The 19644-nt window shown below is 34.5% G+C and overlaps 1 protein-coding gene across 1 annotated transcript in view; it reads left to right on the forward strand.

The window, feature by feature from the left end:
- Positions 1-15730: 15730 nt before the first annotated feature.
- LOC107519749 (connector enhancer of kinase suppressor of ras 2-like) overlaps positions 15731-19644 on the forward strand; it is a 187073-nt gene continuing 183159 nt past the window's right edge. Inside the window, exons 1-2 of the mRNA XM_016162728.2 lie at positions 15731-15832; positions 19313-19454. Coding sequence (XP_016018214.2) covers positions 19376-19454 — 79 coding nt within the window. The 5' untranslated portion in view covers positions 15731-15832; positions 19313-19375. The remainder of the gene's footprint in view (positions 15833-19312; positions 19455-19644) is intronic.

The following is a 19644-nucleotide window of genomic DNA, read 5'->3' on the forward strand; positions in this document are numbered from 1 at the left end:
CTCAGTCAATTGTAGAGTTGGGATGGCCCTTACAGATCATTAATTTAGTCTTCTTATTTAGCAATTGAAGAATGTAAGACCCATAGAAGAGAATTAATGACCACAGAACTCAGACTCTTTAAATGCTACTTGCATGTGCTTTCCAATAGACCATGTCTGCTATTCGACTAATTTATTTATATTTCATGTGATAAATACATTTGGAGTTTCAGTCTCTGATTCTAATTAATTTGTTTCATCCTATTAATTTTATTAAATAGAATTGAAAGAAGGTAACTTGGAGAAATTAAGCAGCTTAAAATGGTCCAGCTGTTGAGGAGCCTGTGTTTGGGGCTGCAAAGGGGTAGTATTTGGCCTGTCTGAAACTGCAGTCTGGTGCCTGTGGGTTGGTGGCTCTGTTTAGAATGGAAGAACTTCTTATTAAAAGTTTTATAAAAACATAAGGAAGAAAAGTCTCACAACCGAGAGATAGTTGTAGCTGTTAACTTGTGGTATTACCTTCCAAATGGAAGAAAGAATCAGAAATCTGCAAATAAATCAGAGGGAAGAAGATGGAAACCAAAGAATGAAAAAATAATTAAAGAGAAAGATGAGAACTAGCTGATATCATCAGGAGAGGAAACATAACAATAATAGGAATTCTTGAAGGGAAGGAAAAGGAGCAGGGATTAGAAAGCATTTTCAGACAAATAGTTGATGAGAATTTCTCAAATCTAAGGAATGAGCTGGAGCTTTGAATTCAAGAAGTCAAGAGAACATTCAATTCCCTCAACTCAAAAAGGCCTTGGCCAAGACACGTTGTATTAAAACTATCAAAAATCAATGGCAAAGAAAGATTTATCATGGCAGCCAGGGAAAAGAAGATAGCAACCTATAAAGGAAAATCCATTAGATTAACATTGGACCTCTCAGCACGAACCTTACAAGCCAGGAAGGACTGGAATCAAAATTCGACCCATTAAATGAAGGAAATGACCAGCCAAGAATAATGTATCCACCAAGCTCTCCTTTAGATAAGCAGGAGAAATAAAGACTTTTCCAGATATACAAAAATTGAAGGAATTCTCTACTACAAGTCTTGCATTACAGGAAATACTGAAAGGGGTCAGCTCACCTAAAAGAAAATGCCAAAAAAAACACCCCATAATTAGGAGTAAGGCAGATAGAAGAAGAAAAGTACAACCCTTACTAAGAACAGGGCATTAAACAATAAGAGGAGATTTCCTACGGCAATATAGTAATGAACATTCAGCATACATAGGGACAAATTGAGACAACAATGACTGAAAAGGGGACGATTCAAAGGTCTAAATTCACAAAAAGAATGGAGATAAAGCACACAAAGAAGAAAAAATACACATACACACACATACACACACACACACATAACTATCCTCTACATATTCTTAATGGTAATGACACGTCATAGATTCAGAACTGAAGTATATAACATAAAACAGGAAGACCAGAAGAAAAGACCACAAAACACAATCCAAATTTAAAACAAACAAACAAACAAACAAACAAACAAACAAACAAAACAGACACACAAAGACAAGGAAGGAACAGAAACACTGAGCTACCAGAAAGCAAATGATAAAACGACTTTAAGAAGACTTCACATTTGAATAATGACCTTAAATGTAAATGGACTGAACTTACCAATAAAAAAGCACAGAGTTGCAGATTGGGTCAAAAACCAAAACCCAACCGTATGCTGCCTCTAGGAAACACATCTCAGTTCCAAAGACAAATATAGACTCAAAGAGAAAGTGTGGAAAGTGATATTTCGAGCAAATAGCATTCAGGGAAAAGCAGGAGTAGCGGTATTAATATTGGACAAAATGAACTTCAAAATAAAAATTTAAAGAAAAATAATGAGGGACACTCTATAATGATAAAGGGAATCATGTACCAAGAAGGCATAACACTTTTTAATATCTATGCTCCCAATCACGGAGTCCTGAAATATATAAAGCAATTACTAACAGAAATAAAGGAAAAAGTAGACCAAACATTATCATAGTGGGGAAACTAAATACTCCACCATCAGATATGGACACATCATCCAAACAGAAAATCAATAAGGAAATAACATATTTAAATGACACATTAGATCAATTAGACATAATTGACGTTTACAGAGCCTTCCATTCCAAAACAACTGCTTATACATTCTTCTCTACTGCACACAGAATATTCTCAAAGATTGACCACATATTGGGGCACAATGATAGCCTCAACAAATATAAGAGGGTTGAAATCATACCAACCATATTCTCTGATCATAGTCCTTTGAAGCTACAGATCACCTGTAAAAAAAAAAAGCGGGAAGAACCAAAAATACATGGAGATTAAACAACATACCACTAAAGAATAACTGGGTCAGAGAAGAAATAAAGAGAGAGATCAAGCGATACATAGACATGAATGATAATGATGATACAACATATCAAAATTTTGAGACATAGCAAAAGTGCTCATAAAAGGAAAATTCATATCATTACAGGCCTAATTCAAAAAACAAGAATGAGCCCAAATAAACAACCTAATGCTTTATCTTAAGAAAATAGAAAAAGAAGAACAAATGAAGACGAAAATCAGCAGAAGAAACAATCATAATTAGAGCAGAAACAAATGAAACTGAAAACAAAACAACAACAAAAAAAAGAAAATATAAATTCGACAAAGACCTAGTTCTTTGAGAAGGTTAATAAAATTGACAAAACCCCTGCCTAGACTCACTAAAGAAAAAGGAGAAAGGAAGGACACAAATAAACAAAATCAGGAATGAAAGAGGAAAAATTATGACAGACACCACAGAAATACAAAGAAAACATCACACAAGAATGCCATGAAAAAGTATATAATACCAAATTTAATAACCTAGAAGAAATGGACCAGTACTTAGAAAGATACAACCTTCTTAAACTAAATCAAGAAGAACTGGAACATCTAAATAGAGTGATCAACAGCATGGAAATTGAAACAACTGTTAAATACTTGCCAAAAAGTAAAAGTCCAGGAACAGATGACTTCACCAATGAATTCTACCAAACATGCCATGAAAATTTAATGCCTACTATCCTTAAACTCTTTCAAAAATTCAAGGAGGAGGCAATACTTCCCAACTCATTTAATGAGACCAATATTACTCTGATACCAAAACCTGGTAAAGATCACACACACACACACACACACACACACACACAAAACTACAGTCTAATATTTCTCATGACCATAGATGCAAAAATCTTAAGTAAGGTACTAGCCAACAGAGTACAGTAACATAGGAAAAAGATTATACACCACAATCAAGTAGCCTTTATTCCAGGGGCTCAAGGATAGTTCAACACACACAAATCAATCAATATGATATACCACATAAACAACTTAAAAAATAAGAATCATATGCAGAAAAGGCCTTTGGCAAGATAGAGCATCCATTTATGATCAAAACACTTAACAAAATCAGTATAGAAGGAAAGTACCTTAACATATTAAAGGTCATATATGACAATCCCTCAGCCAACATTATACTTAGTGGTGAAAAACTAAAAACCTTCCCTCTAAGATCAAGAACAAGGCAAGGCTGTCCACTATCACCACTGTTATTCAATATAACATTAAAGGTCCTAGCAAGTGCAATCAGGTGAAAGAAAGATATAAAAACATCCAAATAGGAAACAAAGAGGTCAAATTGTCACTATTTGCAGATGACATGATCCTTTATACAGAAAGCCCTAAAGACTCCACAAGAACACTACTAGAAACAATAAGCAAATAAAGTAAAGTTTATGGATACAAAATCAATGTTCAAATCCATTGAGTTACTATACTCTAATAATAAAGTGTCAGAAAAAGAGGTGGAAAAAATAATTCTTTTTTCTATTACAAGAAAAAGAGTAAATATACTTAGGAATAAATCTAACTAAACATGTGAAGGACTTATATAACGAAAAGTATAAGATCTTATTAAAAGGATCAAAGAATATACAAACAAATGAAAAGATATTCCATGTTCTTGGGTTGGAATGATCCACATAGTTAAAATGACCTTATTACCTAAAGCATTGTACAGATTTAATGCAATCCTCATTAAAATCTTATTGGCATTTCTTTTAAAGAAATAGAACAAAAAAATATCAGATTTGTATGGAAGAACAAAAGAACTCAAATTGTCAAAGTCATCCTGAGAAAAAAGATTGAGGCGGGTGGCATTACTCTGCCCAACTTCATACTATACTACAAAAGTACAGTAAACAAAATGGCATGGTATTGGCAGAAAAACAGACACACAATCCAGTAGAACAGAATTGAGAGTCCAGAAGTAAACCTATGTTTATATGGGCAAATAGTTTTTGATAAAAAAAGTCAAAATATACAGTGAAGAAAGGAAAGCTTCTTCAATAAATGGTGCTGGGAAAACTGAAAAGCCAACTGCAAAGAATGAAACTAGACTGTTGTCTATTACCGCACTCCAAAATTAACACAAAATGGACTAATGACCTGAACATAAGTCCTGAAACAATAAAATGCATAGAAGGAAACAAAGGAACTAAACTCAAGGACCTTAGACTTAAAGAGGATTTTATGAATTTGACCTCAAAGGCAAGGGAAGTAAAAGAAAAAAAATAAATGAATGGGACTACATCAAACTAAAAAGCTTCTGCTCAGCAAAAGAAACCATCATTAAGGTAAAGAGATAACCATCCGAATGGGAAAATATATTTGCAAGCAACACCTCTAAGAAAGGCCAAAATATACAAAGAACTCATACAACTTAATAATAACAACAAAGACAAAAATGATCCAATCAAAAAATGGGCAGAGGACCTGAACAGACACTTCTCCCTACAGGGCATACAAATGGCCATCGAATATTTGAAAAGATTCTCAATATTACTAGCTATTAGGGAAATGCAAATCAAAACCACAATGAGCTACAATTTCACACCTGTGATGATAGCTACACTCAACAGGACAAATAACAAATGTTGGAGAGAATGAAGAGAAAAAGGAACCCTCATACACTGCTGATGGGACTGCAAATTGGTACAACCACTATGCAAAACAGTATGGAGGTTCTTCAAAAAACTAAGAATTGATCTACCATATGATCCAGCAATCCCTCTACTGGGTATTTACCCCAAAGCCTTAAAAACCTATATCCCAAAAGATATTTTCACACTGATGTTCAGAGCAGCATTATTGATAGTGGCCAGGACATGGAAGCAACCAAAGTGTCCTACAATAAATGATTGAATAAAGAAGCCGTGGTATATATATATATACAATGGAATATTACGCAGCCATAAGAAGAGATGAAATACTGCCATTTGTGACAACATGGGTGGACCTCGAGATAATCATGCTGAGGCAAATAAGCCAGACAGAAAAATATTTAAAATCAGATGATATCACTTATATGTGGAATATATACCTAAAAACAGCAAGCGAACAAGACAAACAGACTCTGGACATGAACAATAGTCTAGTGGTTACCAGAGGGTTGGGGGGCGGAGGGAGGGGGCAGTAGATTGGGTAAAGGGATTCAAATATGTGGTGACAGAAGGAAATCTAACTATGGGAAGTGAACACACAATGTAAATATATATACGCCTTACTGTTAAAATGTAACTTACTGAATTTTATTAAGCAATGTCGCCATAAAATAATAAATTAATTTAAAAAATAAAAAATAAAAATGATTCTAAATTATACACGAAAGTTAGATTATATGTATTTATCAATAAATAGAAATAGTATATTCCTGACTCTCTTCACTGAACAAAATAAACATTATTGTTTGTCATTAATATTCAGTTATGATATATTGGCTGTATAATACGCCATCATTTGGATTCACCATAATTTATTTAATCAATGCTATATTACTTATTTATGCTGTTTCTAACATTTTTTTATTTTAAACCATTTTTATTTTTATTAATCATAAATACAAAAATATTTATCCATGTCTCTGATTATATTTAAGAGTTAGAAAGTACAGTCCATGCGTATATATAATTGTAAGGACATTTCATAAATGTTGCCAAATTGCCTTCTGGTTAAGTTGCCCCACTTAATGATCTTACTAGGAGTGTATGAAAACATTATTTTATCTCATTCTTATAAGGTTCCGTATATATTTGTATTTATAGATGGCCAATTAAAAAGTAAAAAAAAAAAAAAAACACTCCACAATTTCATTATGTTAATGGTGATATCTTTGTTGTCATTGAGTTTAAATTGCTTTATATATTTATTGGCCTATGTATGTATTTATTTTATTTTTTCAAGTCCTTTACATATTTTTAATGGGTGTTAGAATATTTTCTTATTTATATGTAAGAATACTTTATATAATAAGGATATTAGTATGGTTTTTATTTATTGCCAATATTTTTGTCAGTTTGTCATTTGACTTTTCATGTTGTTTATGGAATTTTGACATATAGAAGGCTCTTCAAAATTTTGTTATCGTATGAACTTATTCAGTAGTTCTTATGCTTAGAAAGTCCTTACCAATATTAGATCCAATAAATATTTACCTTTATTTCTTGATTAGTTATCTTTTATTGAATTATTTGATCCATTTGGAGAGAATTTTGATATTAGATGTACTAGTACAGATTTGTTGTTTTTTTCAAATTAGCTAAAATAATTGTTTATTAACAATGTATTGAATAACACCTCCTTTTTTCCATTGCTTTGTCATGCCATGATTCTGAGAAAGTTGTGTTTTCCTTTAGAAAACTACTATGATACCATTCTCCTCTGAAAATTCTGAACTATTTTTTGCATTCCAAAATGTTACCTATAGTTCTCTGTATACACATTCCATGCTCTTTAATCAGAGGGGCCATAGCTTCTTTAAATATTTCTGTCCTCATCCTCTTAGTGTCTAGAACAGTGGTAGGTACAACAGCAGATATTTAATATAGCACGATGGCTAAGGATTATGGCTCTGAACCTGAATTCCCTTAGTTGGAATCCTGACTCTGCCAAATATTGCTTTTTGCGAGTGACTTAATTTCTCCAAGTCTCATTTTTTTTAATCTATGAAATGAATAAACAATCATATCTATCTTGTATATATTTTGTGAGAATTAAATGAAATAAAGCATGAAAGGTCTTTAAGCCAGTGCCTGGCACATAGTGAGTACTTAAGTGTTGACATTTTTGAAATTAGTATTGCTATTTTTACTATTATTGCAGTAACAATGGTGAGGGCCAGCACTGACAACGCAAGGACTCTATTGAGGGCATAGAAGTTCACTGCTCCTGGATAGAAGCTGGCCTAAAAGCAGAGGCAATCCCAGAAACAACATTTTAATGATACATTGTGGTCTCCTCTTTGTCACAGTGTCATATGCCAAAAAGAATCAAGGAACAAGGGGAAGAAAGGTGCCAGTAGAAGATTTTCTAGGTATGTAGGTAACATACTTATTCTATAATTTTATTAGAAACAATAGAAGAATATAACCATTTTCTCTTGTTGGTTATGGTGGAATGCTATGTTTAAAACTATTTTGAACAGTTTCTGCGTTGACCTATTTGGCCTTAACATGAAATTTTATTTAATTTTTAAATAAAATTAAATAAAATTAAATTTTATTTAATTTTTATTAAATCTACTTCAAACCCCTTATTTTATACATGAGGATACAGACTGGCACAGAGAAGCTAGGTGACTTATCTGAGATTACTCGGAAAGTTACAAGTTAAACTTGGAGTTTGAACTCAGGATTTCTGAAATATAGCCACATATCTTTAAATTACTTCCCTACTCATGGCTTAATTTGAAAATGGAGATACAATACATGAAAAGCAATTACACAAGTCTTAAAATATTATCTCAACAAATTTCTAAGATTCTCAGTTCTAGGGTAAATTAGTGATGCTATTTTGTGTTACAAAGTACATTTAATGGAATACAGTTGGATGTTGTGATTAGAGATCAAAAAAATTTAATTCTAAAATTGATAACTAACATATTTGCTTAAACATGGTTATCAAATTTTAGTTTAAAAAATAAAATGGACTGCTTCAATTGCTCCTTGTCTGGTAATAACTTCATATAAAGCCAGTTATTCCTGGTTGGTGCTGACTGATCTTAGCAATTATCTGCAGAGAAGTTGGGAGGGAAGGTATGTACATATATAAGCACTTATTTCACAATAAAATTTATTTTTCATTGGTATTATTCCTTGACCTCTTTATTTCTAATAGGTGATCCAGAGACAGACATTCAAATGAAATAAATTAGTTCAGTTTGTAAACTGAATAACTGGGCTGTATTGATCCTCGTTCAGAGGAATTAAGTTTGGATAAATAGTTTTTCTTAAAATGTAATTCCCTGATTTCCAACTGGCTCATAAATGAGAAAGGGTTCGAGAGGGAGTAGAGATATTGGTGATGTTAGTGAATCTTATTAGCATTCCGAAAATCACATAGGCCTCTTGCAACTCCCTTTCAATTTTTTTTCCTTTTCATTAAATCAGCTACTTGTTTTGTGTTCTTACAGCATGGCAAACCCTTCCATTTGTATAATATTTTTAGATAGTGATTTAAATTGTGGGCATGATGACAAATATAAGAACATGATATCCTTTTATGTGTGTTGCTCAGAAGCTCTCAGTTCTATTTTCAAAAAACCCTATCTATTTGATCCTCAATAGCAGATAATAAAATTTTAGAGCTCTAAAAACTAGCAAAGGATAGTATATCTGACTGTCATACCTGAGGCAAAAATTATAGATTCGACTCAGTAGCAAAATAAGGCTAAGGGGTAACTTAATATGAGAAGGGAGGATTAATAGCACAATTTCATGCATAGGTGTTTTTGTTTAAGTTTTCACCATGCTTTTCTTACTATCCAAATAGAGAAACAAAATGAGACATTTACTGTCCCAGTCCAAGACAGGCCTGGAATGCTTGAGAAAATATGTCAGAGTCCTACCTCTCATGTCAGTTGTGCCCCTGCCGTGAACTCAAGCGTGATATTTACAAGGACCTTCTATCATTAGGATCGTCATGATTAAACAGATCATGTGAATTCTCAGCAACTATGCTCATTTCTAGCTTTTCTATTCCTTTCTCCACTATATCCTTCTTCTCAATAGAAAATTGAAATGGCATTTGAGGCAGTCCTATTGAAGCACTGTAGCCAGATTGTCAGGCCCTTTAGGAAGGCCAATATTTTTCTGCCAAGTACTACTACTGCAAAATGTTAAATTATTATAAAAACCGTAGACCAGGTGGTCAGTATAAAAAACAGACTGTGATGAGAAATCTGCTGTGTTTGTCTCTTCTCCCTAATGAGGTTCATTAGGGGCTTGTACATGAGCGAGAAGATTCAGTGTTGTGCTCTCCTTTTTAAATGTCCCTGTTCAGTTGTGTGTGTGTGTGTGTGTGTGTGTGTGTGTGTGTATGCTTTCAAATAGTTTTAGTATTTGCTATTTTGACATTAACCCCTATTCCTTTAATTTTTGCAGTATATTATTTGAGGAGGAAATCTATTTGATTTGTTTGATGGTAGAACAGATTTACTTAGGAAAGAGGCCAGAGAAAACACCAAGCTTTCCTTTTGAAGGAATTGTACTGAGATTTGAAGGACCAAAAATGGATAGATGGCAAAGCTGAAGCATAGGACCGGCCCTTTGACCAAACTGAAAAATAGAGTAAGTCTATCCTAGCCCAACTTCCACCTTTCTGTCCATGTAATATCTGAAGTTCTGTATGTTTTCCTGATATCTTTTCCTATTATCGCACTCAAAATTTATGTTCTCTGCCTTGATCTCTTGGCTAGGGAATGGATACAATACAAGTAAGTTATTAACGGGCAGAAGTGAGGTTTAATCTCTCATTCTCTGGAACTTCAGATTTGGGCGTTAACTCAAAGGAGGGAGCAGAAATGTTACTCACTGTGACGGGCTACTACCTACTAGGGAATTTCAGGGACAATATGTATTTTCCATGTCCCTCATATAACACTATGTACAGGGATTCCCACTGCCTGCATGTGTACTGCAAATTCTAGTAAAGGATTTAAAAACTAAGGGTGTTAAAGTGTTAAAGAGGGAAAATGGGAGCTGTAGCTCAAATTAATGCTATTGAATTCAAACTATGAAACATTCTACACTTAGCCATATCATAATGATTTATAGAATTATTAGCAAGTAGATCTTCTGCAGAATGGTTCTGACTAGGATAATGTACACATTCCCTATGCTTACTAGTACATATCACGAAGTGCCATACTGAGACTCCAATTCAGGTTTCTGTGCCTGACTCCAAAATCATTCTTTCCAACATCAAAATTTTCACACAAGGCATAATCCACTCTCTCTGCTTTCTTTCTCTCTTCCATGTTTCCAATCACATTGAATTCAATTCTGTTTATCCTCATGCTCTTCCTGCTCCCTTATGTGTCTATCTCTCTGGTAGCTCATGTATTGTGACCTTCCCATTCTCTTATGAACAAACACTTCCATATCTATGTGCAAGGAATCCGGAACCAGAGGGCTTGGGTTCAAATTCTGAATCCACCACTTATTAGCTTATTTATGTGAACTTAAGCTGTAAAATTAACTTCAATTTCTTGATCTGTAAAATGGGGAGACACTATTAGTTCCTGGAAAATTTTAAGTATTCAATAAATGTTGGTCTATTATTATCTCTCTTCTATCACCTTAATTTAATTAAAATATGGATTTTTACCTGAAAGGATACTTGAAACTTTATCTTAACTCCAGTGCTTCACATTCTCAATATAAATGGTCATGCTCGTCTCTACAATCACCATTCCACCTTAGTATTTCCTCATAAATTTATCTTCTTTTCCCTCAATTGTAAAAGAATGTGTTCCTGTTTTTCTTGGTTAACTTTTTATCTCCCATCTCTTTAATGACGTAACATTTTTCTTATATCTTTGATCTTTCCTTTTCCACTATTTCCTTCCCCTCAGTCTGCAACTCCCCTCAAGAATCATCTCTTCCTCTCAAATATCCCCTCAGCTCTATTGGTTATTCAAATTTTGGTCCTGCATCTAGTCTTTACATCACCGTTAGACTTTTCAAGGACAGATATGTGGCATGAATTCTATAAATAGAGATTAATATTCCAACTTCCTCTCTAATATTTGCAAGCTGGGTAATCTTGAACATGTTAATATCTATGAGTCTGTTTTCTCATATAAACATGGAAATAAAAATAACTATCTCTTTGAATTGTGACAGTGAAATACTATCTCTTAAAAAGTGCTTAGTGCAAATAAAGTTCTGCTTCTTGATCTTGGTGCAATTAAATAAAAGTGTTCAGTTCAGAAAAATTCATTGAACTGTATGCTTATGACTTATGCCCTTTTCGAATATATGTTATAATGTATGTTATATTTTAAAAGATAAATAAATGATTGTACTGTTCTTGACATGGAATAAGTGCTATTATAAGTGGCTATTGTTATTTTTATTTCTTGTGATTCTAATTTGTATTCCAGCTCTACTATTCCAAGTTCATCAGCGATCCCTAATTAATACATCCAATACCTTTTCTTGTTTGAAGAATGAATGCCATCACTTTGAATTTTTTTCTTCCCTTGGCTTCTGCAACATGTCTGGGCTATTCCATTCAAATGCCAGTTGATTTAGCCAGGCTTTTATTATCAGATCTCTTTTTAATTATGGAAAGTTCTATGAATTCACATACATATAAAATTTTCCATACATATAATTACATATATGCATATATCTGTGTGTGTGTGTGTGTGTATAAAATTTCCCTGTCCTTGTAAGAAGAACTGCAGAGCCATTATTAAGGAGTGTGTCAGAAAGGTTAATTTTGACAGGTTATTTGAGTTGATAACAGCAGGTGTGGAAATGGATATGTATGCAAAGTAGGATTTGGGAATCATCTTCATCGAGCAATAGTTTAATTCCAAGAAATAAATGATATTATCATGGAGGTGTATAAAAAGTTTGTATTTGTCAGTGTATGAGGAGGAATAGCAGTAAGGGGACAGGGAAGGGATTTTTGGAGAAGTGGGATTTGAGTGATAATAGTGTTTTGTCCAGAAGTCAAATCTTGTGTTTGTGATATGTAATTAATTGTATATTAATCTCTGGAGGTAAAATTGAAATAATTGTAACAAAAAGTGCAAAATATCATTAAAAGTTACTGACATTCCCATTTCAAAGATGGTGGACAGAACAGCAAGACAGGTATTCGACAATCTGGGTTCAAATATCAGCCCTTCTACTTAGCTAGTATGGCTGTACTGGGTAAATAACTTAAATCCCTGAGCTTCAGTTTTCTCATCTTCTGATGGATATAATAGTTTCTCCTCTCAAAACTTTTCTGTGGGGCTCAAATAAGATAATATATGTAGAAATATTTTGAAGCTCACATGGCATCACACAGATGCAGATGTTTTGTAAGGTACTTGTTACATATCCCCTCCCATATACCTGCTATGTGATTGGCTTCTATGACAGTACAACAAATGATGTCAAGGAGAGCGATGACCAGTAGATGAATGAAGTCTGTGGCTTAGGGGAATAGGTTGGATTTGGAAGGCATTTTCCAGAAAACAAACCTGGTGGTGATCTCTCTTGCTTTTAAGAGTCAGTGTTGTCTGAATTTCATCGTGGACATGACAACCTACTGCTTATTCATAGGTGAGTCACTCTTCCTTATAAATTTACAGCCCAAACCTGGCAATCGACTGTGCCTAATTTGTTTTGGGGTATCAGCGAAGAGAACAGGAAAGAAAAAAATTTGAGGTGCTTTTGTTGCCACTTCTTTTATTAGCTGATGTTGTAAAGATGTAAAATAGATATTTTAGGAGTTAAAGATTCAACTAACGATGTGTTCTATTTAGATTCTCAAGAATATTTGTGAGTATGTGATCTGGAGAATTGCGTTTTATTGGAAATGCTAAATTTCAGGATTAAATGTTTGGTAAATCGACTTTATAACTGTCATATTTTTCATGGAATCTTTCCTGCTTATAACAAATTAGAGGTCTATCTCATCTGAGATACTTGAACCTTATCACAAAAAGAGGGAAATATGAATGAAGTGTGATTACACAGTTAAATTGGATTCATGACTTCACTTATATCTTAATAAAATAAGGAAATATGCTGATAGCACTTTTATCCCTGTCCTGCTTTGTGGCAGGACTTTGCAAATGAAGTAGAAGAGACAGAGGAAAAAAGCAAGATACTATATTTATGAAATTATATATTCAAAATGGCAAATCCATAATGTCTCTGAAAAGCTCGAGAAACTGTAATTTCTATACTAATGTATGCTTTAATTATTATAATGGAAACTGTGCCAGATTCTTTGCAAATACTCCTCAGTAGTAATATGAAACTCACCAAATACAATGTAGTTGTCATTTATCAAAATAAGTTATTGACTTTTATTAGGTTTTAATTAATAGTTATTATAAAGTCATGAATTTGGCTTTGTTAACAAAATATAGCAGTGGCTACGTACTCATAAGAATTTAGTCTTATTTTCTAACAAATGGTACATCATTGGTTGAAGGAAATGAGAAAATACATGTGAAAACCTTTTACAATCTGTGACCTATGACTGTTTTTTATTCTTATTTTTTTATTATACTTATTTAAATACTTAAATATAGTTATAAATACATATATTTAATATAGTGGATATGTGTATATTTTACACACGTGTGTGTGTGTATATATATATCTATATATATATACACTATGTGTATATAATATATATAATTTTAAGGGAGAAACGGAGAAGGGATTGAGGAGTAATTAAACCTTGCCAGGTTTCCCTGTTACCATTCAGTACACAAAGCTACTAGTAAATTAAAAATACTTTACAAAGGAGTTTGGAAATGATTATTAACAAATTGGCACAGATTAGTTTATCAGATTGATTTTCATGAAGCTGAAACCCTAGAAAATAACAGCAAATGAATTGCTATGCTCTAGCTCCAAAAAGATATATCTCATTAATTAAATAAGAAATAGTAAAATTTCTACGATTTGAATGTGCTACTTCTAATCTAGTTTCTATGACTTTATAGACTTTTAAATGACAAATTTAACTAACAAAATATAGGTTTTGGCTGCAGAAATCTAAATGCTATATCAATAATAATAATCATCATCACTTAAATTTGCATAGTAGACATGTATAAGATTCAGAGGTTGAAGAAACGAGATAAGCTGCTTTGAGACAGTTGATTAAGGTGGCAAACATCTGTCTTTTTAAATTGGATGTGAACCAGAATCTTTTACCCAGCTTGCTGATTCCAATAATTTCATTTGGTCAAAAGCGATTCATATACGTTGACACTTGTAAAACACTGTTTTCTATATTGCTTCTGCCTCTTCCTACTCACTTTCCCTTGCTTTCCTTTCTTATTGTTGGTGTTTAGATGTTTTGGGGTTGTTTATTTTTGTTTTTCACACCCCATTCTTGTGTCTAGATTCTAAGAGACAGAAACTCTACTTATAACTTCTTCCTGAAACTTTCTCCATTTGCTTGAGATGCCATTTAATTCCGGCAAGTATGCGGTTTGGTGGAAGGAGCACTGTACTGAGGTTGGGATGCCTGGACTCTTTTTCTATTTCTGCTACTAAACTATTGTGTGACTCGAAACAAATATTTTCCTTTAGGGCCTCAGTTTCCTGATCTGTAAATGATGGGAGTAGATAAATTTATTTTTATATTCATTCTAGTTACATTTAGCATTCAATTATTGTTTGGTGGACCCAGTGGCTTCCTAGGGTGAAATGGAATGCCTACGGAAATATTTTCCAGTGAAAAGGGCAATTAATAGAAATTTTGATTTAGTTTATTACAGCTTTTAGACATTTGTTGTAGTAAAGAACTTCAAAAATAAATGTTTTCGTCTATTATGGTACCATATCTGGGTGTACAGCTTTAGAGACACTTGGTGTAGGAAAATGAATATTCGGGCATAATATCGAGGACTCTAATAACATGAGAGAATTATTTCAGCTTTGTTTAAAATGTGGTTCACATATTCACGAGGTCAAGGGATGCAGTGTTCTGGTGATAATGTGTTCAAATGAAGCAAAATATTCTTCTAAATTTCATTTTGAACAGCAAGTACTAGTCCGGGTGCACTTTAAACCGGCATTATCTAAATCCATAGCCCATCAAGATGGGAGCTACTTAAACTAATGATGAGAGTGCAAGGCTGGTTGTTAAGAGTCCCTAGTTCAAGCCTTTCTCCACCGCCAACAACCCCCTTCCAGTCCGCTCCTCAGTTTTATAGTCTATAATGTTAGATTAAGAAAGGGAAAGCAAAATGGATTTCCCATAAACACTAGAGAAGGGCATGTGTTCACTTTAGGCTCAGCATTCCAACGAAGTCTCTTTTACAGAGAAATCTGTGACCACCTGTTGTTTCCGGGTTACTTTTTTCCCTTCTCTTGAATTCACGCTTACTCTGAGAGAGTGTGTTTAATCTTCTCATGAGAATCCTTAAATCACGCCCACAGATATTTGGACAGTACCTCAAACAAAACAAACTTTTTTCAACAGGTATTAAGTGCGTGAAAAGGGCGAAGACCAACTCCCGAGCCAATCACCCACTCCGCCCCCCCCCCACACACACACCAGCGTAGGGTCAGGCAAGAGCTACGTCATCCGCAGCAAGCCGCACGCGGCGGCGCTGGGGGCCAGCGGTGACCCGCGTGAGGGGCTCGGGGCAGCTGGGAAAAATCTTTCCCCGACCCAACCGCCGGGTTGGTAGCTGAGGGGATCCTGTCCCCGTGGCATCGGGCCTGAGAGGGTAGAAAAAGAGGCAAGTAGGAAGGTCGCTTGCTGTAGCCCTCGGGTGCGGCTGTAGGGGGAGGTGTTTACTTTTCTTAGGAGGGTCCCTTTGAAATTTCTGACCCGTGAAGCGGTTTGAGGAGAATAAGAGTACTTCTTGAAGGGAGGAGGCCTACAGCACTGCTGTGAGGGTGACCCGGCGGCCCTCAGTCCACCCGACCTAAGTAGTCAGGCTGCTTCGGCCCAACACCTCATTTTTGAGCCCCCACATTTCAGACGGAGGCCCCGACAGGCAAGTGAGGGGATCTTTGTGTGAGGACAGGGCTGAGAAACCTTCCTACGAGAAACCGAGGACAGAAAAAGGGAGTGTGGGGACAATTAGTTTGGCCAACTGACAACTTGGTGGGACGGAGCCATGGACTAGATGACTCTGAGGTGAAAGTCTTCTAAGATTCTCAGGGACAGCGTGAGACAGAACTGGGACAAAAATAGCAGGGTAGGGGCACTAGTACAGAGAAGGCTGACTTCAGCCCAACATGAGGAAAACTTCCCATAGAATTTTCGCTGTTGGCAAGCGCACGTTTCCTTATGCTCTGTGCCGTTTCTATGGCGGCCATTCCAACCGTCGAATTATAATCTTTTGCTTAGCTATCACTTATAATCCCCTGGGTTGATGATTCTTCCTTTATGATAATAATATAATCTGTCTCAGCATTATTTATATTATTCTCTTACTGAAACCATGCTCAGGTCAGCAAATATGCCTTTTAATACTTTGTTTTAAATCTTATTGTCTTGCATATGGCTAATAGGACTCCCGTGGTTGTGCATTTAAAATACATTAATCGTAATTGAAATGCTAACAGTTGGAGATGATTCAGCTTCTAGTTTATCCTCCTATATAGGTTATGGACCCAAGCCTTTTAAAATATAGGAATATAATTGGAAAGAAAACAATTTTCAGAGTTAGTCCATGTTCATAAGAATAGAATGAGGTCTTGAAGAAGGAAAATTTCTACTATCTTAGATCGCTGACTTGTTTTTATTGTTTGTTTTGCCAGTTTTGTTTCCCCTTTTACTTTTTTGGGGGTCTTTTAAAGCTGAAATGAAAAACCTTGGTGAATGTTTGCATAAATAGCCATACGGATTCGCAAGAGGAGAAAACAGGCAATAGTCCTGCTCTTATCTGTAGGTAAAGGAAGAAAGCAATGGAAGCTAGAAAGACCCAAACAAACACCACAAAGAAAGAGAAAAAAAGAAGAAAAAGTCATTTAGATAGATTCAAGAAACAATGTAAATATTAAAGAGCCAAAATAATAGGAAAACCGATGTACATCAAAAATTCCTTTTTTTTTAAATTAGAGGATATTAGATGATGTTATCCAATCATAGAAAACACAACCATACATTTTAATTAGTGAAATCTTCTGTGCCTGACACATAGTAAGCACATAGTACTCATTTGTTAAAGGTGCTTGAATGAAATGAAATTTTCCTTTTTATTTTAAACTCTGTTGAATGCCAGAATTTCTCTGGTTCTGTTTTTCTGATTTTATTATCTATTATCTATCTATCTATCTATTTATTTTCAGATTAACTGTAACCTGATGGAGGTTTAGTTCACCACTGGATTCTGCCCAAACCTCCTTGCCTTTATTGCCCCCATCCCCCTCATCACCACCTACAACCTCCCTTACCCTCACACCTCTGGTGAAGGGGAAATCAGAGAAGGACCAAGCGACTTGCTGCTGCTGGTAGGCTTATTGCCATTTTCATCATGCATTTTAATGCTACAGATAATCTGACAAGGAACATCAGGATTCTTTCAGATCTTTTTATTCCCCTAACAGCCCTCTTTTTAAATCTGAGTTTGTTCACGAATTACATGGCCCCAATACTTGATTCCAGGTTCTAAAACTGTGTCGTCCAATCTAGTAACCACTAACCACATATAGCTATTTAAATTACTATCAATTAAAATTCAACGAAATTCAAAATTCTGTTCCTAAATTTCACTAGCTTGACATTTTATGTGCTTAATGGCCATATGTAATCAGTAACTACTGTAGTAAATAATGCAGATGTAGAATATTCCAACCTTTGAAGAAGTTCTGTTGGGTAGAGTACTCTAGAAAGCCTGTCAGTCCTTTGCCATTTCTTCATTTTAAAAAATAATCAGGTTCAAATCCAGTTTTCTTGAGGAGGTAAGATAAAGGTAAACAAAAAATATGCTGTAGTAATTAAAGAAATGGCTGTGCAAAGCAAGGCCCGAGTTTAATGGCTGAGTGAAGGGGCAGGGAAAAAATACATGGCAGCACCACTCATCTAATTTGGTAATATCTAGGCTAGGAAAGAGAGATCTATATTCATTTTTTTTCCAGGAAGGGCTTTTGCTGTGATTTTAAACTATTTGCTTAATGTGAACATTAATGATTTACATTTGCAAGGCATTTCGATATATGGTCATAAAATTTAGTTAAAAGGTGGTACATGGAGAGGGAAAACAGTTGATTCTGAGAGCATCTGCTTTATCACAATCATACTTTTTAAACTGCCATTAATGTATCTTTTGTACCTTCCTTCTTGTGAGTCTCAAGAGCTGAGTAATACAGGTAGGAACACTGCAAACTTCAACAAATTGGAGTTTCAAAAGTACCAGGACTAATGATTCAGATTTCTGTAATGAATGTTTCACATTTTAGAAAATGTTATCCTCATTTTTTCTCTTCAGGGGTATCATGAGACACTTCTGATGTAGGCAGGGCAATTTTTTTTTCTCAAGGTTCTTTTCTGTTTAGTCTTCTTTGGCTTGACTGAGAAGTCACCTGCTGCATGAAGCTGTCTCTTTTCCTTGCAGTTAAGCATAAACTCTTTAGCCCTATCTCTTTATGGTATTTGTCTTAAGCTAATTAATAACTATTCATGTGTTTTTGATCCTTCTTAATAGATTCACAATTCCTATAGGACCAAAGTTGTGTCAATTTAAATTTATTTTTGCCTTTTAAATTTTGCTTTATTGAAGTAAAATTCACATAACATAAAATTAACCATTTTAAAGTGTACAATTCAGAGATATTTAGTATATTCGCTATGTTGTGCAACCATCACTTCTATCTAGTTCCAAAAATTTTCGTTACCACAAAAGGGAACCCTGTGCCCATTAAACAATCCTTCCTCCCCACCTCCCCACAGCCCATGGCAACCACTAGTCTTTCTGTGTCTATGGATTTTCCTATTCTGGATATTTCAACTAAATGGAATCATACTACATGCGACCTTGTGTGTCTGGCTTCTTTGACATAGCATAATGTTTTCAAGGTTCATCCACATTGTAGCATGTATCTGTATTTCATTCATATTTATACTTGAATTTTTGTATTTTACTAAAGAGGCACTCAATACATATTAGTTTAATTAACTGTAGACTATTTTAACCCAAACTTTCACATCTGACAGTCTTTGCGATTAGATAAGGTTTGAAGCTGATTACATTCTGTTATTTCATTCTTAGCTACTCAGATTATCTAAGACTTAAATTTTAATGCCAGAAGATTTTCTCTATTCATTTTGAGAGATGGCACAACCGTTTCGTCTTTTCCAAGAACAACCTACTGAGACATCTTCTCCCATTGAAGTTCGTGTGTGGATAGAAGGTAAGATGTTTTAGCTCTGCATATAAGATTTCATCTTTTAAGACTCGACTGTCCAGATTTCACAGAATATTAATATGTAAAGACATTATTTAGCAAGCTTTTATAAAAGATGCTTCAATATTAAAGATACAAACCCAAAATCTATAACTTTAAGGTCATAACATTGTTTTAATAAACATTCTAAGAATAA

The sequence above is a fragment of the Rousettus aegyptiacus genome, unplaced genomic scaffold, assembly GCF_014176215.1.
Source record: "Rousettus aegyptiacus isolate mRouAeg1 unplaced genomic scaffold, mRouAeg1.p scaffold_m13_p_9, whole genome shotgun sequence".
In the NCBI taxonomy this organism is placed as follows: Eukaryota; Metazoa; Chordata; class Mammalia; order Chiroptera; family Pteropodidae; genus Rousettus; species Rousettus aegyptiacus.